This window comes from Drosophila suzukii, chromosome 2R (assembly GCF_043229965.1).
Source record: "Drosophila suzukii chromosome 2R, CBGP_Dsuzu_IsoJpt1.0, whole genome shotgun sequence".
Classification (NCBI taxonomy): Eukaryota; Metazoa; Arthropoda; class Insecta; order Diptera; family Drosophilidae; genus Drosophila; species Drosophila suzukii.
The window spans coordinates 18,576,648-18,599,912 of record NC_092081.1 but is presented as its reverse complement, the minus strand read 5'-3'; the positions used below and the strand labels follow the sequence as shown (position 1 = coordinate 18,599,912).

At 39.7% G+C, this 23,265-nt stretch overlaps 2 protein-coding genes across 2 annotated transcripts in view; one reads left to right on the top strand and one right to left on the bottom strand.

The window, feature by feature from the left end:
• Positions 1–8,960: 8,960 nt before the first annotated feature.
• LOC108008207 (uncharacterized) overlaps positions 8,961–23,265 on the top strand; it is a 51,909-nt gene continuing 37,604 nt past the window's right edge. The window contains exon 1 of the mRNA XM_036813284.3: positions 8,961–10,738. Within this exon, the coding sequence (XP_036669179.2) occupies positions 9,303–10,738 (1,436 nt within the window). The 5' untranslated portion in view covers positions 8,961–9,302. The remainder of the gene's footprint in view (positions 10,739–23,265) is intronic.
• On the bottom strand, positions 11,434–12,097 carry SkpF (SKP1-related F). Its single transcript, XM_017074630.4, has one exon. It carries the CDS (start codon positions 11,991–11,993, stop codon positions 11,484–11,486), a length of 510 nt encoding a protein of 169 aa, XP_016930119.2. The 5' UTR covers positions 11,994–12,097; the 3' UTR covers positions 11,434–11,483.

Sequence of the window (23,265 nt, the reverse complement as noted above, 5' to 3'; positions counted from 1 at the left end):
AACCTATAGAAACGCAAGATATAAGGCCCCTATCTATGCGGTATCGATTTATAATATGAATGTGGGCGGCGGAACTTGTAATGAGGCATCATATGAAGTTAAATATAGTTAAGTAAACAGTAAAAGATCTGTTGGAAAAATAAATAGAGAAATATTTTTAATTGTTCTGTTGAGGTATTCTTTTCCATCACAACATTTGATATTTTATGAATATCGTATGTTAAAGGTTCCAAGATCACGATTTTGTATCTCGTTTAGAACCGTTTTTGTTTAAGTTAGCATAACATGATTAAAAAAGAATACTCTTTGGCATAATACGATTATCAATTACAATTACAATTTTAAATGGTGTGTGTTATTATGTTTTTTATTGTCCGTAAATATTTTTCTTTATTTTAAGAGCCCGTTTTTTCTCTTTAATGGCATACAAAAACATGTCCTTTGGCAAACACTGTAGATAGTTGAATAGCAATGTAAATACAATGTGGGGAAATCCTTCTAAAAGACCCTAAGAACTTCTCATTAAATTCCTTAAATAGAGGATAGCCTCCAGTTCAATCCTGAACACTGCAACTAGTTAAACAGCAATGTAAATAAAACGTGAGGAAATCCATTTAAAAGGCCCTACGAAATTCTTATTCCTCAATTCCTCAAATAGTGGATATCCCCCAGTCCAGTCCTGAAGTATAGCTAGTCCTTAAAATACCTCCTTGTCTTACGCGGCCATATGTGTGTGTTTGTGCTCAAGCACTTGCATATACACTCACACACTCGTTTGTGTTTCACTGGCATTGTCAGGATACTCGTATCCTTTCGCCGAGCTGGCTGTATTATTTAATGACGCCATTGTCGTCAGCTTGGTTGTACTGGGCTCCCGAGTTGATGCGTTGATTGCTGGCTCACTTGTTCGCCGCTTTTATTAATTTACGAGCTGCGATAAAGGCGAAACCGAATGAAAATGACCCTTGGCCTTGTGGGAGGTGCCCTTGATCGACGGCAGATAGAAGTGCATAAACCGAAAGTTATGTAACAGATGGAGATGAAGATACACGGGGCCCATAAACATGCACAACCAGGAATAGCCAAGGATCCCAAGAAAGGGAGTGGGCATTCACCTGGCACGTGTGTGTCAGTCCATCACCGCCCTTCACTCTTTCAGCCAGACAGGATTCAAGGTCCTTGCAAATTGATTGACACGGACAGGAAATTAAAACAGGTTTCGCCGCCATGGGACTCGGCTTTAAGTTCTGGTATGCATTATTTTTAGAACAAGCAAACGAACCGAACATATCGGTTAAACAGCAGCATCCCCCGAAAAAAGCAGGCCATTAACGAAATTGGATTTGATTATTTATACATGAGGGAACATCGACGAGCAGCCCGCAGTGTGATCGGCCACAAAAAAAAGAAACGATGTCATAAATCACATTACACAGCACAACAAAAGTCCTCGAAAGTCTGTGTAAGCGGAAGTGTTATTGATGAGCATTTAACATTTGTTATTTCCGCAGCTTTAAACTCTTCGCCGGGCTGGCGTCAGCTGGGTATCTTGACGATGCGATACGATACCAGGCTCATTCCTCGATAATTTAGTTAATAGTTTTAGTACGATTCAGATTTTGGCAACGCCAGCTTTTTTGCCAAGGGATTTCCATAGGGATTTCGGGGGAGTTGGGAAGTTTGGGCGCTGAGAAGCTGGCCAAATGGGATTTGGGGAATCTTCGCTTGACGAGGCCTGCGGATGATTTGCCTTTTCGACTGGCCTGGTTGGTCAATAAAAGGGCAACGTCATGTTTTATATTGGCTCTCATGTCGTCGAGGCCCATAAATTAGGGCAAATTCCATTCGACTGACTTTGACTTTGTGCTTTCCTTCATTTGTTTTTTTATTTATTTTATATTTATATTTTATGCTCTCTTTATTATTCCAAAGCCAAGTCCTTCGGTCCAATTTATGGCTACACACTTTGTCCATTAGGAAGTGGTTTAAAGGCCAAACTTTCGAGGCACTCCATTAGCAAGGGAAACAGCTTAAAGTCGCGTTCCACATGGCGTATGCGTAATTTGGCATTTTCATTGTATTGCTGGCTAGACATTGTCTGGCTTCTGAATTTATTGTCCATTGTGGCAAGGTCAGTATGAATTAGCCGCTTAGCTTTGGGCATTTATTAACAGTTTGTGGATACTATTTGCTTAGGGCTAACCAAAATGTACTCCAAGGCAAGGCTTTGAATAATTTATTAAATTGATAACGAAAATTGCAAATTATAAGGAAAGTAACCGAAACTCAATTAATTCGGTTCCTAAGGGTTGTGCCCACATTGAAAATAAATGTTGGATAAATGGCAACACATAATCAGCATAATCCCCAGATAAGTTGGGGCGAAAAAGGGCTTAGAGGCTTTATTTAAGTGTCATGCAAAGGGATAATATAACCATCCCAAGCTAATATTTTGGCAATTTAAATTTTCTCTGTACTTTTTGTTAAAAGTTTTGTTTGCATTGCTTGAGCACATAATTCTGGCTATAAATTTGCCTCGAAATAAACAGTTTATCCGACTCGCAGGTGTATTCTTTTCTTCTGTAAGCTGGGATTAGGAATACAGCTCCATTTTATTAGGGAAACGTTTGTTGGCGTGATTGCTATGCTATATGCTGGATGCCATATCCTATATATATGCTATAGCCGAAGGCATCTGGCACACGTCTGTGTTGCCTGGAAGTCTGTTACCTTGCAATTTATGCCCTCACGTATAAATAGAATTGATTTTGCTTAAGCATCGCATATATTTTACCTCTGCCGGTGATTTAATGTCTGGCGACATAATCTTCCATTTGGCACTCGCTTCCCTGCCATCACGTACCTCGGTTTTCCATCCTTATCGCCGTGTCTTTAAGCTGCGTGCAAATCCGAATCCATTTTCAGGGTATTCTGTATTATGTGGGGGGAGTTGGAGGTTGGAGTCCTGGTTAAACAAAGAAAAATACACACAACAGGGGTATGCAGTATCCACAGTATCCACGAGTACTTGGCAGCAGCAGAAAACAATTATGTCGAAATAACACGGGTATATTGTATTTTTGTTCTTTCAAATTCCGTTCTGGCAGTTTGCTGTTGTGTTTTTGCAGCCGAATCTGATTAAAGCGAAATTAATCCCCAGGGGCCTTCAAACTATTGCGTTTTTTCCCTGTGAAGTTCTGATGAAAAATGAAAAATCAATGGATATGGTTTGCTTTATAGTGGGTTTGAAGCAACTGGTTTTGATTTTCTAGTATTAATTATTTTTATTTTTAGGTATAGTTTGACTGAAGTAAAAGCTTTTAAAAATTGAAAAAATGAAAGCAAGCTGAATTGCACAAAACCGAAACACTTCGTGGTTATTTTAATGTAAACTGAAGATCATTTTCTAAAATGTCTTCCTTAAATTATGTCAATCCTAACAACATTTTTTGAATTTATTCATAAATTTTTGATCATAATTTATCACTTTTTATTCATAAGTCATGAAGAACCTATTTAAAATTTTATATAAAGGATAGAAAGTAACTGTTTACTTGTGATAAAAGAAACAAGTAAAAATATAACTATTACTCTATTAATATCTTATGAAAATTCAAAAATAACATTTATAAAATAACAGTTGTAAATAACTGTTGTAAATTAATGTTCGAGGATATTTTAAATAGAAAGGAAAATAAGAATGGTTGTATTTTGATTAAAAATATTTATATTTATCCTAATAGAAACAAGAAAAAAATGTCACCCTTACCGTACACAATTCTTCTTATTCAAAAAACATATAGATGCTTTCAATTATTTATCGAGGCATTAAAAATACAGTACAAAAGCAGACAGACAAACAAATAAATAAATAAACACTTCCGAACTAAGCCGAGGAGAACCTCCGGTTGTGTCCACAAATGGAAGCTAATGAAGGAAGCATTTTAGTGCCCCGAGGAAAACAAGAGCTGCCTTCCACAGAAGTGCGACTGCTTTTGCTGACTGCCTTTGCAATTTTTATTTTCATAAATTCTCAAAGCATGTTTGCCAGCTCATAAAAACGCAGCGCACACGGCACCTCATCCACAGCCTTAGCGACACCACCCCGCTTTTCAACATTTTCCACGTTTTTCCACTTGGAGGAAAAGCCGAGAAAGGAAAGCCAAGCCCAAGTGGCTCATAATCTGAGCAATTTGCTAGCGTTTTATGTGATTTTTGTAGCTAGTATTAGTGGCTGTAAAGAACACACACTCCAGATGAGCTCGGCAGTGGGTGTGTGGGTGTATGTGGCTCTCAAAGTGAGTTTTCTGCATCATTTGTATGCAAATTGGCAGCATCTTTCTGGGATCACACACTGGATCCTTTGGATGCATGTGCAGGCCTTGCTTTCGCATCGAGTCGAAATTATAATCAATCTTCTTTGTCTACTGTGTATTTATCAGCTTCTGATCAAAATCAATTACAGTCCATATTATATTATTTGGAGGACCCTTCCTTTCCTTCGTTCCCGTTGATTGGCAACCAGCCAGTCAGCCAGGCAGCCAGAAAAAATTATCCAATTTAAAAGTCAAATGTCATTTTTTCGTATTCCTTGCACGGTGCTTTTTGTTTGTTGCTGTGTGCTTTTTTTATTTTATTTTTTTTTACGCCATTGCCGACACATAATGTGAATTACCTAACAAAGGTGGCCCTGCTGATGAGTTGACGACTGGGAAAAAAAGCTGAAGGTGACGAGCCGCCATTTCCATTTCAGCCTCTTGGATTACCCTTCCCAGAAAGTATGATAGATCTCAGCAAGAGGTTCAAAAAAAATTTGTATAATACACCCAATAAGAAGTTATTAAGACTCACTTGACTTAAAAAGTATTGTTTTTTAGTATATTTAATTAAAGCTTTAACTCTGACTTTTTTATACAAAAATGTTGAAAAAGAATTCCTTTTTCAAAACATTTTTAAGTGGATTTATTACTACTCTACTCCTTTTAGGAGTTGATAAGTTCTAATATTTTATTTCAGCATTATTAACATCTCTTATTTTTAAGGAATTTTTAACCAACTTTTTAAGCTTTTTTAAATATATCTTACGATTGTTGTTTTAAATTTAATGTTTAAACAATATTCTAAGAAAATATCGCTTTTAGAGTATTGCCACTTCGCAGAGCTGCATTCTTTTACCTTACCTTACCTGAATCTCCTTTTTGACGGGTTCTGTTTCCGCTTCCGTTTCTTTTGCTATTTTGGCAAAAGACATTTCATTCTTTCTTTGGCAACGACAGAAAAATTACCCGAATTTCATTTAACGCTCCAACTTTGTCACTGGCAGCAACAAGGACACTCATGCAAAGCAAATGCGTTGAGTTTGTTAATGCGTTTGCATAAATTTTCAGGAGAGGAAAAGAGGGAAAAACTGAGACTAGGATGTGTTTTGGGGCCTGAGTGAATGGTTATGGGAAAGCAGCGCAAAAACAACACACTTTTCAAGGGTTTTGTTTTGGGTGTATCACACGGAAAGAAAATAATAAAGCAATAATAAAGCTTCAGGCCATATCTAAAATAGTAACTTTCAAGGTTTCATACAAAGTTTCAATATTATAGTTGTTCGATGAATATCCAATATGTTAGCTTTTCAGGGAAATAAGAATTTCTAACCACAACTTTTAGTTTTTGAAAGTTTACCTATAGAAACTTATAAAAGCAAAATCAAAGATTTAACCAATATAATTAAATAATGACACAAATAATATTAAAATGATTATGGAATTTGTAATTTATAAATTATTATCAAGTTCCTTAACTATACATCCACAAAAAACTTTTCTTGGTTTTTATACTTCTCAACAATTGTGTTACAAAATAAAATACTTTAAAGAGATTCTAGACTATAAAGTTTTAAAGAGATTCTAGACTTTAAAGTTTCATTGAGGAAAATTAACATAGTTTGGGGGATCATAAAAAACTTATTATATTATAATTAACCCCTTTACCTAACGTACACTGGAAATATGTTTGTTCTCTCTGTAGAATAGAAAACCTTGCCTTCTGAACTGGACAATCCAATTGCTTTAAAGTTGGCTGGGCAAAGGACTGGCCGTGGGCATTAATCAGACTAAGCACACTCCTACTCCCAGTTCAGTGGCAGATGCAATTGCTCTTCGCTGGAAATTGGATTGTTAGTTTTGAAACATTCTGTAGGGGTCAGGGGTCGCGGGACGGGCTACCTGCATCAGCAGCCACTCACCTGTGACGAAGGGTGTCTGCCGGAAAAAGAGAAAGTTGCGCTGTCAACGGGTTCACATCTGCCCGCATGCTGAGTTGGATTTTGGATGGTCTGGTCGGGTGTCATGGGTTAAGTGCATGAGAGTGTCACCGTTAACCCCCCGCTGTCCGCTCGTTTGTCGTAATGCATTAGCCCTGTCTGTGGAGCCCGGAACCGGAATCAAACTTTGGCCTTCTCTCCTCCAGAGACACCATTTCCAATTGTCCGACACCAAAGCCCCTGGCAAAAAAGAGCCCGATTTAGATGTCCTTTTCTGGTTGGGGACCCCTTTGACTTGCTGTGGCCTTTATGAATAATAGATCCCAGAACCCTCACGCCCCGGGAATGTCAATTGTTTATTTATAGTCCGATTCGATTGGTACCCACCACACCCAAACCGCGACTCTTGCATATACAAAATTCATGAACTTTGGCATTGCAATTGTGTGCTGCGAAAATAAAATTCGCAAACTGTGTTTATGCCAGGATAAAGTTTGAAGCATAGGGATATTGCACATATGTAGATGTCCGATTATATGTGAAATCAATTTTGTAACATCCGGTTTAAAGTTAGATCTGAACTTTATTTATTTTTAAAAATTTATAATTCATTTTAACCTTAATTCAACTATGGTTTTATAGACAACCTTATACCTATAAATGAATCTTATTTTAAAGAAGTGATACTTGGTATAATCGCCAGTTATAATAAATTGTTTTTAAATCTGTTGTTCTGTTATTGAATTATCCATTGAGTTTTCCTCTCCAAAACATTTTAAAATAGGCCTTCTTAAAATCGACAAGTGCTTTTGCAAATGGAGGGATTTTACTTAATCTAAGGTTAACATTTACCTACATAGCCGTTTCCAGCACTGAATAAATCTAAACTAAAGCTTTAAAGTGTCCCATAAAGTGCAACCTAATCTGCACTAATCATACATAGTGCCGCATGATCCCGGTCTGAAAAGTGAGAGTCACACCTCCATGTGGCTGGAGTGTCAATTACTCTGGCTGCCGTGGCCATTATATCCTTAACCCACCCCAAAGCCACCCCGCATTTCTACTTTCTCCCCATCCAACCTCTATCATCCATTGTGCCACTGTGCTTGTTGTTTGTCTGTTGATGTTTGGCTTCGCCTTGAAGAAATTTTTATGGCTCATAAAATTCGAAATTAGAACTGGTGCTGCCTGTCTCTGAGATATAATATATAGTATACGTGTACCATATACTATATATTTGTGTGTGCCTTTTGTGCGGCGTATAAAATGTTTATGCTCTGCTCATCGTTGAGAAATCTGGTCCATCCAAGTGGATTTTCTTTTCAGAATTAGTATTACATTTAAATGGCATATAATTTGTTAGCGCCATCATATTTATGCGAGCTGTGGCCGTACACTTTTATTTATGTTCACTTGGCTGCCTCGGTTCCACGAATCCCCAGAATCCTCTACCCCCGTAATCCCCCAGCTGACAATCAAAGCGCACTTCCTTGGAATCGCGTTTAATTTGCGTGCTGGAGGCACTTGGCTGCCACAATGCAGCGGTGCCACGCGGCGTATGCGCAATTTTCGCCTTGCCTCACTCAACGACCCTTGGGGAAACAATTATTTATTTGTGTTTGTTTTACCGCTGCCCAGATGCGGAAATTTTTAATTGCCGACTTAAAGCGAAATTTGAGAGTATGACTTTTTGTTCTGGCCCAGATGCTTTCGCAGCTAAGATCCCGATCCGGCAGCCCGATTACGCTAACTTGCCTTCTCTGAATTTGGCAAAAAATGTAAGGGCGACCTTCATTCTTGTTCAAGGCAACAGTACGCAACACAAAAATGAACATAATTCAAAGAAAACATTTTGCTTACTTTCAGAAAAGCGTACACGCAGCAGAGGGCATAAAGAAATTGGAATCGTTAGGGGGGAAATAACGCAAAGCCAGGCCAAATAGTGGGAAAAAATCATATCCCAGGAGAATATCTGGGATTTTTAATAAGGTTTTGCCAAGTGCACACTGAAAAAAATATTTGTATACTTTTAACTAGGAATTAAAGTCTTTTTTTTTGGAAAAAGGGTTAAAAAATACAACATATAAACACAAAGGATGCTTAGGAACAATGAACAATTAGTATAAGCACTTATGGAAAAACAATTTGATTGTATTCTTTTTTTTTTGTCGTAAATCTCTGAAGATAATAACGACCTAAGCAAATGATATGGTTCGATTCAATTTAATTCAATTTAATTTTTTTTAAATTTTAATTTGTATACATAAGATTAAGAAAAAATTAAAGTTAATACGTTTAAATGCCAATCGATGGGAAAGTTTGTAACAAACTTAAGGCGCTATGAGCTTCTGTTTGTTGCAATGTTTTGAAAATACATCCCTTTATTAGCTTTTAAATATTATTATATTTTGGTGTATCAAGAAAATATGTTATTAAAATTTTTGCTGTTTAAAAAATATTATTCCAGTTTTTATATTGATTGGATTTATAAGCTGTTGCTTGAGTTATGAGCTGAATCGATTATTTTTATAATTTTCTATAATAAGATACTATTGAAGTATTACCCATTTACCATCTCCCGATTTTTTCCATCGTGTCATTTGCAAACTCATCTCACCGTGTCCATCATCCTTCATTTTTCTTTCTCCGCAATCCTGACTCTCGGGGGCTAATCATTCGATTTTCTCTTTTCCGTTTCAGCGTTTCGCCGAAAATTAGAGCATAAGGCGAGCGAGTGGGTGGAAGGGGCAAAATGGGCGCCCTCCGCAAGTCCATCCGCCCAAACCAGCGGATGCCGTGCACCACGGTGCGGATGCGTGATGTTCGCGCCCCGGCCTTTGACAACTGAAAATGCCAAAAGGTAGAAAAGCAGCAGCAGCAGCAGCAGCAGCAGCAGTCCCCGTCCCTGCCAATCGATAACCGCAGCACACAAAGTGCTGATCAGCCAATCAAGGCGAGTAACTAAGCGATATAGGGGTATATATAGTCAAAGAGTCCCCCGAAAAAAAAGAAGAGGAGCAAAAAAGCAAGAACCCCGAGCCCCAGGATGCGGATGTGGATGTGGATGCCGCAGGCTGTGCAGCTGCTGTTTGTGATGGGCTTGTGGGTGATGCAAGGTCAGGCGCAGTTGGAATCCGTGGGACAGACAGCCGGAGCAGCGGGATCGGCAACTGGAACTGGATCCCCATCCCCATCCCTAACCCCATCCCCATCTCGGAACCGCATCAAGGCGGAAGCGGATGCCCTGATGACGGGCGACAGCTTCAACATTCGCCACGGGCGCTCTCGTTCGCATTTCCTCCACTCGAACAGCAGTGGCAGTGGCGGTGGTGGTGGTGGTTTTATACCCACCACCCGGCTCCTCCTGGTCCCGCCCACCCAGTTGCCCGGGGCGGGGGGCACATCCCCGGCTCCCGTCACGCATAAAATTCGCAAATTGCACAAGAAGAAAATCAACGAGAGCATTCGCAAGAGTGTGGACAAGAGTCTGGGCCTCCTCCATCCGCCCAAGAACCATCGCAGTCTGGCCGAGGCCGAGCATCTGCAGGGTCGTCCTGCCACCGAGGACACCGAGGACACGGCGCTCAGCGAGGTCATGCAGCTGGCGGATGAGATTGAGCTGGAGAGTTCATTCGCCACGGTGGCCCCAACAGGTGATCCGGATATCGTTGTCAAGCAGGCGCGCCAATTTGTGCGTGATGAGGCCAATTACCAGAGGGAGCAGGAGCAGGAGGATGAACCTCTCGGGGAGCAGGAGGAGGAGGAGGAGGATGAGGAGGAAGAGGAGCTGCCTGTATCCACCACCACAAAACCCAAAATGGCCAGAACCCGCCTTCACCCAGTGAATGGGACTTGGGGGCGAAGGGGTAGGATGCGCAGTGACTCCTCCTCGGAATCGGATTACGAAAGTAATGCCCTGGAGGAGGAGCAAGAGGAGCAGGAGGAGGAGGAGGAGGAGGTTCAGCCATTTGGCAAACCCCAGACCAACGAAAGCCTCGGCACCACCGAGTGGATGGACGAGGGTGGTCAGCGAGGAGGCAGGGAGCCCGAGGCGGAGGCCCGATCCCAGGTAGCCAGCATGGAGGTCAAGCAGATCAGCTTCGATGGCTCCGACTCCGATTCCGACTCCGAGTCCGGCCTGCTGGACACCTCCGAGGTCACCATGGACGACGGCTATCCGCCGGATGTGCAGATCGATGACAAGACCAAGCAGCTGGTCATCGGCGATGTGGAGGGCGTGGAGGAGGCGGATGAGAACATGGAGTCCAGCCAGATAACCGCCGATGTAATCAACGCCCGGGACAGCAAGATCGATCTGGTGTCCAAGTTCCTGCAGTACATCGAGCAGCAGCACCTGATGGGCTCCAACTGCGTGGCGGGTACCTCCCTGAATCTCGGCGAGGGCGTGGTCGATAGGTATGCCCAGGACAGATTCCGCGTGGAGGCCGAGGTGGCCGTCAATCGAGCCAACATGCTGACCAGGTGAGTGAACGCCAGGACAAAGTTTTCCGACCTCTGCCCACATCATATTATTCACATGCCAAACTTTTCCAATCGAAAGTTTTTCGGCCAGACGGTTGGCACAAACGCAAGTGGAAATGGAAATGGATTCGCAACGAAATGCGAACAGTGGTGGATAGGGAAATAGTATTACTTATCTGAAAGGTCATTCAGGTGTCAATCAAATAGTCAACATCAATTACCAAATTTCTAGGAATATTGTAGGCAATTTAACAAGTATTTTCTTTAATCTTATTCGGCATTGGGAAACATCAATTAACAAAATTCTAGGAACAGTGTAGGCAATGTATCAAATATTTTCTTTAATCTTATTCAGCATTGGGAAACCTCTGTTACGAAAAGACTTTAACTTTAATTATAAAAGTTTAAAAAAGCTTTTTAATATTATGCAACAAATATTTTACATTAATGTTTAAAGAACTGAAAACTCTGGACTTATAGCCTTTTATTCATTATTTCATCATTTTTTTGAGAATACATTAGCATATGCAAATATTTTAAGGAAAAATCAACAAAACCATATGATGATAGAATAAAAAAAGCGGTTGAGAAAACGGTGTCTACAAAATAACATTATCTTAGTATAAATAAATAATCAGATATTGAAGGCTGCTATAAGGCACTTCGGTATAATCCTTCTGTAAAAAAATCACTTCCTGTTGTAATTTGTATCCCCGAAATATTTATTAAGCTAGTCACTTGGAAATTATAAATCGCCATACTCTGTTATCTCATCCTCCTCCGGAACCTCGGTCTCCGCAGGCCGTAAATCCTCTTCCGAGGGCGAGAAATCGTTGGCAATGTGGAAGGTCTGGCGAATCTCCTCCGCCGTGTGGCCCTTTATCATATTGGCCACCGTCATGCAGGCGGCATTAAGGAGATTCCTGATATCCAAGTAGTTGGCCGCCAGGATGAGCTCGAAGAGAGTGCCCTGATCCATGGCCAGGAACTCGGCATCCCAGGCACTGATATCCACCATTGGCCTGGCTGCCTCCCCTTCGGCTTCCTCCTCATTATCGCCCTTATGGTGCTTGGCCCAAATGAGGACCTTTTTCAGAATCGTCGAATTCACATTGGGCAGCGGAATAAGTGGGTCATTCTCCGCCTCCAGTGCACAATCCTCCAGCAGGGTTTTAATGGTGCTCGAACATTTCGCAGTTTCGGAATCGGTGTCGAAAATTTCGCCATCGGAGGACTGCAACTTGATGACTGGCATGGTTTTTCCCCCTCTGGAAGGGCGCCCTTTTGGAATTTATACAATACAACTTTTACACGAAATGGGAAAGTGCCAACGTGACAGTTAAGAATTTAAATCAAACAGAATTGTGATGAGTGCAGTGAAGAGAAAGGGGAGTTGTTGAGTAACACGGATGTGCCATTAATGAATGTCCTTGTGGAAGAGATACTAGTATTCATAGGTTAGGAATAATTTAAATGACTCAGTATGAACAAATAATATTAACACATCAAATATGTAAACCATTTTTTTTTAATGTATTCACAATGAAGAAATACAGAAATATATTTAACATTTGAACGAATAGACATTTTAATTCGCAAATAATTTATTGCTGCTAGAAATATTTTTCGTGCTCTGAAAAAATATACAATTTTAAACAGAACATGGCAACTAGAAATATAATATTTTACGTACACAAAAAAAGATTTAATTTTAATCAACAAATAATTTATTGCCACTGGAAATATAATATATTCCGTACTAAAACGAACATCACAAAGAAGGAGTACAAGAATAAATTTAACATTTGGAGGAATAGACATTTTAATCCGTTGATAATTTATTCCCTCTGAAAAACTAAAAATATTTTTAGAGCAAATATCTTAATTTATTTTTCGTACGTTAACATTATTTTAATCAACAAATAATTTATTGCCACTAGAAATAGAATATTTTCCTCACTCAAAAAATAAACATTTTAATTGGCAGATACATAAGTAATTGCTGCTAGAAAAAGCACATAAATATATTTCAGTTTCAGTCTCTGTAGATTCGGATAGAAACCAAAACAAGGCTTAGGGATCCCGGGACTAGCTGAGCTTTCCCATTTCCCATTTCGCAATTTCCCAGCCACCATCGCTCATCGTTCGGCGTTCACGTTTCAGTAGTTATTCGCCAATTTCTGCTCATCCAGATTGGCAAGTGGCCTTTGTCAACAGCAAGCATAATGTGCTTTTCTTGTTGCGGTTGCTCTCGGCGCTTGTTGGGCCATAGTTGGCAAAACTACCTCCGGTTTCCCCCAGATTTTCCCTACATTTTCCTTCGATTTTCCCCTTGCCCTGTCCATCTGCTTGGCTGCGTGCATTTTTTTGATAAAAGTTCAATTACTTAGCGGAGCAGGCGTGCCGGGCAAAAAGTTTGCGACATTCTTGTGGCCAAAAGGACATTGATTTACCTGAGCGACCAAAGCGATGGCAATTCATTTGGGTTCTCTTTTTTTTCCATGGGATCTCCAGCTGTCCAAACCGAGCCAGCTGATATGTGCTTTGTTTTCTCGTGTCCATTCCGCTTCTATCATCGATTTGGCAGTATATCTTGTACAAGTATCTGTATCTGGATAACAGCCCGAGTGACAATCCGGTGGACAAGGACATCAGGCAGTCCTGCTTCTGCTCCTCACAAGTTTGGAAAACATTTTTTGAGCTCTGCTTTTCTTTTGCTCCCCAGCAGCCAGGCACAATAAACACAAAGTTTCATCAGATTTCGCATATGTGGGTCTAAGGATCCAAGTTGAAAGTTCGAAGTCCAAAGTCCTGCTTTCCAATGTCCAAATGTCCTTGCCTGCATACACGCATCCTATGTGTCAATGCCGATGGGGATGTTGGACATTAGACCTGGAATTTATGTCCTTCTGTTTTTCCTCACTGCCTTTGGCGTGTCTTCGGTTTTATGGCCGATGGCAATATAAAAATCAAGAAAAACTTACCTTTTTTTTGGAAAAACAACTAGAAAAACTTGGGTGTGGTTGACTTCGAGCAACAGGCCATTGGATATTGTCAGCAGGATGTGATTTAGTCGCTGCTCGCCGAATTCCAATGACATAATTTTCCAGCAAAAGATAACAACTTTCCGAACACAGGAAATCAAAGACATTTGTTCACCGAAAAACTCATTTGTTAAAAGCTACAGAGAATCGATGACACACTCAAAAAAGTATTCGCCTTAAATTTTAGAAAATAAAATAAATTAATTTAGTATGATTTTTTTTAGTGGTGTGGTGCACTATGATTACCTTCCTGGCCAAACTGTTAATAAGAAATATTATTTACTATTATTATTATTTTTTTAAGTATTATTCGTCTAAAAAGACCAGAATAATGGGCAACAACTGGAAAGGCACTATTAGGACTGTTTCGAGGCTTGGAAAAATGTTGGCAGAAGTGTATTTTATGGGGAGGGGATTCTTTAAAAAGGGGTAAAATTCATTTTTTAAAGAGCAGTAGTAAGAAATTGATTTAATTTTAGTCAATGCCAATTGTTGTTTTAGCATTTTAGAAACTTGTATTTTCCTTTTTCTTTTGTACGTAGTAATTTTACTTTATTTGAAAACAATTTTTTGGGGTAGATAACCTTTTGAAATTAACAGAATAAATATCAAATGTTTCCAAATTTCCTCAAATTTAGCTCGATTAATTTTTGTGTATACTAAGGAACCCAAATAAAACGCCGCCTGTCAATAAAAGGAGCAAATAAACAATTAAACCAGGCGTCGAGCAGCTTGACAAATTAAGTGACAGAGGGCCAAAAGACTGCGAAAACCCGGAAGGAAAATGGGGAGTGCGGAAATTGGGAAAGCGGACAATGGTTGTAACTTGGTCTGGGGAGCAATAAAATGTCAAAGCGTCGAATGTCAATAAATTAAATTGCGCCACCAAGGATCTGGCTCGGGATCAACATTATTGCATTTAGTGTCATATGCCAGACATTTGTTTTCATTATTGGTTCAACGGGGAATGTTTCCACTGGGACCCCGATGATTTATCCAGTTCGACTAGCCCCATAAATTTGATGGCCGATACTGTCCAAGTTTCTGGTTCATAATTTCAAGAATGACGGAGGCGGCTAATCAGGACCTGTTTTAATCAGTTTTGCTTGTGTTAACATAATCAAGGCTGGTCGGAAAACTTTTGCCTGGGCGGGAAAAAGGAAATTACGAGGGGGGTGTTGAGACCGAGGTTCCGTGCCACACAGATAGATACTAATTGAAGTTATTGTTTTGTGATACATTGTTATCGCCCTGCCAGCGAAGGATCCTTCCGGTTTTCTTGTACCCACTCGCCTTTTTGTGTTTTTGTGTGTTTGGGCATTTCCCGTTTACTTTGTTTCGCAAACAAAAACAAGAATAACATTTCAGGACAGGCAGCAGGAGGGTCTTGGTTTGAAGGTGAGTGAAGGGGGAAGGCTAAATGGCAGTCAGGAAAAACAATATCAATTCAAGTTGAAATTACGAGCTTCAATTGTTTTCTTGCCTTGGCCACTTTTCGTTAGTTTCCGTTCACGCCGCCAAGTGAAGACGGCAAACAGAAGGGAAATGGTAGGAAAACTCCAGCTGAAAGGCACACAGGGCACAAAAGCAAAAGTGTGGCAACATGGCGGATGGAATCGGAAAACTTTTAAGTACTTAAATGTGTTGTCGTCGAGCAGGGAAAATTTGTGAAGGTGAGAAGGTGAACGAAAGTCGTGAGTGAAAAGCGAAGGACCTGCTGGCTTGGCTTGTCCTGAAAATTGAGTTTCCGGTTGCCTGTTCTATGCCATCTCAACTCTTTTTTTTTTTGCTTTGACTTCAAGTGCACATCTCTCTCTTATTTGCCAGGCAATGATTTTGTTATTTTGCAGCGGAAGTTCGGCGATAAACTTGGCAAATAATTTATTGCCTCGCCGTCGCTTGTTTCAATTCGCAATGTCTTTTGGAATTCGAGTGGCGTTTGCGTTCAGTTCATACAACAAATCGAAATTGAAATCTGCATAAGCGATGCAGTTTCCAATTGCCAGCGGCAATAAAACGCGACAGCATCAAGGACATCCACACCCCCCGGGCCCACACCCCCAAACCCCTTTTATAGCCAAAGGAGGATCCTGTTCCGTCCCCAACGCCGCGTCATTGTCAACATCCTTCAAAGTTCTTCAAACGGAAGCAAACAAATATCTATGCAAGTCAATGTTCAGGAAACAGTTTCGCACTGATGACAACTAAAGGGAAACCCTTTGAAAATTAAAGGCTTTAAAAAGGTTCTTTAATAAAATCTTCAAAAGGTCTTTAATAATATTAGTTTTCATAAATACATTTAAGTTAATATACAATCTGGAGGCTGCAAAAATTGTTTGATAGCAAAATATTTATCTTAAAAATCTGAAAAGATCTTTTTTTAAGTTCCCAAATAACTTTAGAGTTCTTTAAAGAATTTTTAACTCTTTTAGAAAACTATATAGATGTTCATGAATTTTTTGTTTTGGGCCTTTAAAAAGAATAATAATGATAATTTTTACATCCGATTTCTGTGTTTATCAAACAAAATACTACTACTAATACTAGTTTTCAAAAAATTAAAATACATTAAAAATATACGTTTTTCAGGTCTGAAAATGTTATTTAACCATATATAAAAATATTAATAGGTCCGTAAATATTTTTTTTTAATCGAAACCCTTAACACTTTTCTGAGTGCACAAAACGAGGTCACAGAATGGAATTTTTCACTTGATTTCTCGCAGTGTTTATGGCTTCGGGACTTTGTGCCGCTTGATTTACTCGACTCTGCTTTCGCCCAGCGGGCGGTGCTAATAACGGTGCCTCCTGCCCCGCCCTTTCAACCTGCCACGCCCACGAGCCAGTGCTCCCGCTATTTTTATTGTTAGCCACTGCAGAATGCAGTTGTCTAGCCCCGAAATGGAAATTGTTTTCATTTTGCGCAAAACAATCCTAATGTGGATTTTTACGTTCTCCGCCCGCCTGGAAAGCCGCAAGAGCAAAAGCAACTGCGAATGCAACTGACGCGGACATGCATGCCTTTGTAGGCCACCGGCGGCTTTTGGCCCCGTCCTGATCCTGGGGGCCCCGAAAAGGGGGAGGCTTACTTGGAGCCCCCGCACCAGGGCACCACTTCGCAGCGGCCCTTTTTCCAGATGGTTTATTTCAGCACACACATCTGCTCTTGACTCTTGTGCCGACGAATGCCGCCCTTGTCGGCAGCCTGGTGGCGATGTTGGATGCAAATGGTTCGGGCTCTGGTTCTGAATCTGAATTTCATTCTGTACCTGGCTTGGGGGATTCCCTCTTTTGACGCAATTTAGCAAGCTACAGTTTAATTAATATAACACGAACCCATCCTCTATGATATCTTGATAAAATGATATTAATTAATATGAAATATGATACATAGAAAATGTTTTTTCTAAAAACAAGTAGGTTTTTCTAGATGGAATTCATATTTTCACAATGCAGGAACATTTTGTTTTTAGTTTGGACTAACATAGTTAAGAAACGTATAACAATTCTAGACATATGCTATTAAATGAAGATTCTGTAATAAGTATTACAATAAATAGGTATTGTATAAAAAAACATATAGAAAGAACTTGTTATGGTTTTAGCAAGAAAACATACATCTTAAACTATGAATTACATTAGGATTCGAGGAAGACTATCTCAAAGATAAAAGAAATAGTAGAAAGTGCAAAAATGTTATTACAAATTATTAACCAATTGATATTTAATTGATAAAATTACTAACAATAATATATTTAAAGATACTTTTATAAGAAATATCTTAATATCAGCGTACAAAGTTCATGAATATTATAACATTTATGTACATTCGCTGTGTTTTTACTCCGAATATTTTGGTGGTTAATTATTCTGATACTGCAAATACTATACTATTTTCTCAGCTTTCCAAAGAAACCGTATTTTGATAAATATTTAATGAAGAAAATTAGTTTCGCTGGCTTGTAATCAATTTAAGTTTGAGAAGAGCCAAACATTGGTAAAAGTTCAAAGTTTGCCTAATTGATATATAGAGCTGTACAAAGTTCGGTCGCTAAACGCCGGTTCAGCTCAATTTAGTCGTGTTTGCAGAACTGCAAAGCGATTCAACTTACTTTAGATCGCCTGCGAATGTTTTCGGATGGTTACCCTCTTTCGGGCGCCTTACGAACTGAAAACTAAACGACTGCATCGCTTTGCCGCGCTTTGTGCAACACATGTTGCCATAACTTAACAGCTTAACAAACTTGTCGAGTATCCCCCGAAAACAAGTCCTTCGCCTCGGTCGCTTTTAAGTGGCTGGCCCACTGGGCGTATGCGTAACGTTTAAGCCGCAGCAGCCACAAAGCTCCTTTCTCTCTTTTTGAGTCTATTTTTGCGCAATAAAAACATTTGGATCGGCGGGACCAGAACTCAGAACTCGGAACTTAGTACCCTGAAGCCCAGACAAAGTTTGTCTTTGCAAAGGAGCCGAAAGGCGCGAGCTCTCGACTCATTATGCTTGGCGGCAGGAAATCAAAAAGGGAAACTTTTCGGCCAAAATGTTTGCCAACTTTACTGGCGCGCTGTGCAATAATAATAATCATCGGGCTGGCAAAGTGCGTTGAAAAGAAGTTACCAAGTTGAAAGCAATTAATGGACTAAATCAAAAAGCATTTTTTGAACAATAGGAAAAAGTGCAGGGCGGTCTGGGGGTCCTGTGGCCAGCATAAACATGTCAACAACAAGTGCCTGGGGCTCAATTAGCCGCCAGCCAGCGAAGCGAAAGCCAGGCAACCAAACTGGGCCAACATGGGGCAACTTTTAATTAATTGAACTCCTTTTCCTGCTTCCTAATTGAACACACATATTGCCACGGAGCAGGAGTTTCCCAGTGATTTCCCACTCATCTGAACTTTCATCTCTGGGGTCTAATGTCAAATTGGGTAACAACATTGCCTGCCAAATTAGCCATATACTTTGGATAGGCAACCTCGGCAACCTTGTTTAATTTTTGTTAACATTATGATACTTAAGTGGGCTTTAAGTTAATTTTTATTTTTTTAATTGTACTTCAAGAATTTTGGAAGACCTCTTATTTTGAATAACTAAGTTTTTATTTAAAAATTTACATGACTTTCTTTAATTACCTACTCCGTTTTAAATGGTTAAACTTTATTATAATGTTAAAAATCAAATAGGTATTGTGTTTACATAAACTAATTACATTTTGTTCTTTAAATATATCAGTTTTTAGTCTGCTCCCAAACATTAAAAAACTTTGATTGCAGATGTTAATTAGCATATTTGCCTTATATACATGCTAGTATATATATGGTTTATTATGCCTTCACCCCACCCTTTATTATTTTAATTACGAAACTAAAAAAATGTACTTCAAAAAGATTTCCCATCCATGATATTTTGCATATTCATGTGTTCTTCCTTTAAATTAAAATGAAATACATGATTTCCCTTTACGATATAAGTTCCCAGTCCTCTCCCAAGAATTATAAAACATAATTCGCAGAAGTCAATTAGCAGGGAATCATATCTAAATAAATATATATTATCAGTTATGCTTTTGCCTCACCGTTTGATCATTTAATTATGGCCTAATTAAAATTGGCAAAAAGCCTTGACCGTTATGGGTCATTAAAAGCGCACCCGGCAAACAAATAAAGGGCGCCCAACTTCAGACAAAAGGGACGCCATCGTCTAAGGGTTCCGGGAAAGGCATCACCATCATCATCATCTTGGCCATTCAGTCATTCAGTCACTCGGCCAGGCTGCCTTTCTAAGGAGTGTGTTGAAGTGTCCTGGCTTTGAATAATTAAACCGGAGCATTTCGCTTTCAATTAAGATGTCGACACGCAGTCAGAGTCGCAAAAGCAACGGCTGCTCGAGGCCTCTGGCCAAAGGACACGGCCAACCTGAAGGACTCTTGAGGACTTTTCGGTGCGTTCGCATGTCCTGAGAGTCCTCCGCAGATTCGTGCCCCCCCCCCCTGCCAGGTGCCTAAATTTGTAAATTTTATTTCATTTTCCCTGCATAATTAATTTTTTTGTTCACACTCTGGTTCTAATAGCATTTAATTTCCTTGTTTATGGCTGGCCAATTAAATTATTTGTTCGGTTAGCGTGCTGTGTTTTGCATTATTTTCAAAATCAATAGGGACCTTGGCAGCGACTTTATTGCAAATATGAGCTAAGGAGAGGCGGAAAAGCGGCGGGAAAACCCCCCCATGCAATGGCCTTGTCAAGTCAAATAACAAAAAAAGCGGCTTAAGTGCCGGCAGGCTGCTTTCCTCCTTATTCCTCAGCATTTTCAAGGCGCCTCAAGTTTCTAATACGCGTTTTATTCGGCTGACTGGCATCATGTGCTAAACAAATAAGCGAAACAGCCATCTCTCAGGTCCCCTGGAGATTTCTCAAAGTCCCCGTAGTTGGGGATTTTGACAAAGCAGCGGATATAAATCGTAATGCTGTCTGCTGTAAGGGGAAAAGAAAAACTTTAGCCTGGTCCAGCCTGATGGGCCAACATATTTTTAATTAAACGTCAGGGAGATCCACAGCTCAACTTTCCGATGCAGTTGCGTAATTACAGCACAGGTGGGCATCATCAAACGAAAAAGTAGAGCGAAATTCCCAAGCAACCGCATCATAGGGGGTTCCCATGGAGGTCGGAAGCCTTTAAGCAGGGCTTTAAACCTCCGACTCAGTAAACCCCTTTCCCTGCTGCCCAAAAAACGCACACAGACAAAGGCCAAAAAGGGAGGGAACACTTTCGAGTACTTAGTGAGTTACTTACTCCTGGATCTCTCGTACTGGATGCACCTCCACCTGCAGCTTGTTTTGTCCTTGTTTTCACCTCTTTCCCAGCACTCAAGTGCTGAAAAGTGTTTTTAGCACACTTTAGGACCTGTCTCAGGGGGCAAGGGGGTTGTGGCGGGGGCGGAAGGTTCGGAAAAGCCGGAAAACCGGCAACACTGCAACTGTAAGCGTCCCAAACTATATAAGCACACCAGCAGTTCAAGTTGTCTGCGGAGAATGTTAATTGGGGAACGAGGTCTCGTCGGATTGCACGGTAAACAATTTTATTGCGGAGGCGGAAACGATTTCGCAAAAAATTCATAGGGAAAAAACCATAAATAGGATATATTTGAAGACTATAAAAAGAAATTACTGAAAAAGCTCTAAGAAGTTTTCGCATTAAATGAATTTGGAGTCAACAACTTTTTTAGCTTTAGAAAAAGTATCCATTCATCCATTTTCTCATACGCATTTTTACCTTAATGTATAAAACATTAGTACATTTTCTTTACTTGAAAAGAAATCATTTTAAGGTGTACATATTTTTTTTAATTATGGAAAAATTCCCATGTTGTCAAAGTTCAGGAGAAATACTTTTTAGAGTGTATAAGAGAGATACACAAAATATTTCAAATATGATTTATACAACGTACAATAGTAAGGAAGAAACATAAGTATCTATAAATACAAATATTTAGTAAATAAATATGAAGTTAAATGAAGTTTGAATGTACAAAATAAGTACTTGAATACCCTAAAGCGGTTTTCAGGGCCTAAAAACAGTTTATTCAGTTTACAACTGAAAGACTATACATAGAAAAATATAATGAAATCTTGAAGGACGAAATACCTCCTCTATAAGTCCGAATGCAGTGCTGTGAGTGAGATATTTGCACTCATCATTGGCCATGTTCCGAAAAAAAAAAGTTTGTGTGGGCCATAAATAATGGGGGGCTGGTCGGAAAAAAGCTGTCAACTCCATGTCGAGCTCCCAGCTAAGTCAGCATTATCACCAGCGAACAATGTCGGCGGCGTCATCATCATTAGGCGACTTTTGAGCCCCCGAAACGGCCTTGGACACTCGCATGGATTTGGATTGGGCCAGTGGGTGGTGCCAGTGGGTGGGGGTCTTTGCCGGGGAGCTGACAAAATGCCTTTGACATTTACAAATGAGGCCCGCCAGCGAATTAATGAGCCACGCCCAATTAGCGAGTGTGTCACATGAGGGAGTCGCAAGATCCAGAGTCTTTCACCCGAAACCGGCTTCTGTTGCTCCTGGCTAATGTATTGGAAAATGGAATTGAAGTCGATGCTCCGACATTTTTTCTGTGACCCCCTCCCTTTTTTTACCCTCTTCACTGTACCTCCCAGCAATTTAATTAATATTACGCAGACAGTGAAGAGGTGGTAATTTCACCCCCATCACCCTAAGCAGAAATCTTCAATGTAATTTTCTCGTTTACCCATTTTCGAGGAAACCCGATGAGATGGTAGCTGGGGGGCAGGAGGATACGATGGCATCCTGTGCCGGGGCCTCAGACAATGGAAAGCCAGGAGCGCACTTGAGCACAGTTTGAGGCGACTTGAATGCGCCGCGCCTATAAGTATGCACTTGTAGCAGCCGGGGGGCCATAGAACACCCACTATCCCCCCCTCCTGGGGTTATAAAAATAAAAACGACAGACCTACAAAAATGAAAGGAAGCCAATTCTTAGAGGGACTTCCCCTGCCCGGTCCACTGAGCCACTTTTGGTGCTCTGCCCGAGCAGCAACAAAACTTATTATATTATTCATGCCCTGCCACCCAAAAGGGTTGCCCCGCGTTTTGGATTAAGTCGAGCTACGTGCCTGCATTACTTCAAAATAAATCGGTTAACGGCCTCTTGCGATTATTTAAGATTATTTAAGGGGTTTCTTAAGAAACCAAAAAATTAAGATTAAATTAAATAAAGAAAATAAGAAGATTTAAAACAGGATTTTATGCATATTAAGACAGCCAAAGATAAAGACTTGAATTCAAATATATTTAACAACTGTGGTAGATTTAAAAGCGAATTTTTTATAAAATTGAATGCATACTAAAGCAGCGAAAGATAAAAACTTGAAATCAAATATGCATATCTAATATTTGTGGTAGATTTAAAAACGAACTAAAAATATTTTCGAATTTGTAATATACCTCTTTTTGATTGGGATTAAATGAGTAGGAAATGTTATAGGAGCTCTTTAAACTAGAAACCAAAACTAACTGATGTAAAAACTAAAAAGATTATCCTATCTATGATAAACAGCCAGTTTAGTAAATATTTTTATTATCATAACCAAAAAGAATAGAGTAACTGATGTGAGACATTTTTCTTATAGTTTATTTCTTGAAGTATTTAAAAAGTACTCACAAATAAATGTATCCTATGGACTTTTCAAGCTTATTAAAGTCTCGAACTGATTTCTAATTAATTTTATTTTAAATGTCTATTTTCTAGGTATTTCATAAAAGTCTTATCTAACAGATACCTAGGACATTTTAAGTCAAAGTCTTTTTAGTAACAGTAACATTTCTGAATGATACATTTTATTTTCAAAGCTTTAAATATTACATAATTAGTACATCTTCAATATATTTTAAATCAACATAATCTAATATTTGATGATAGTAAGAGTGTAGGAGTTTCGCTACTTGAGCGTCCCCCTCTTG

Coding starts and splice junctions, on each gene's coding strand:
- SkpF (XM_017074630.4), bottom strand. CDS start 11,993: ATGCCAGTCATCAAGTTGCAGTCCTCCGATGGCGAAATTTTCGACACC.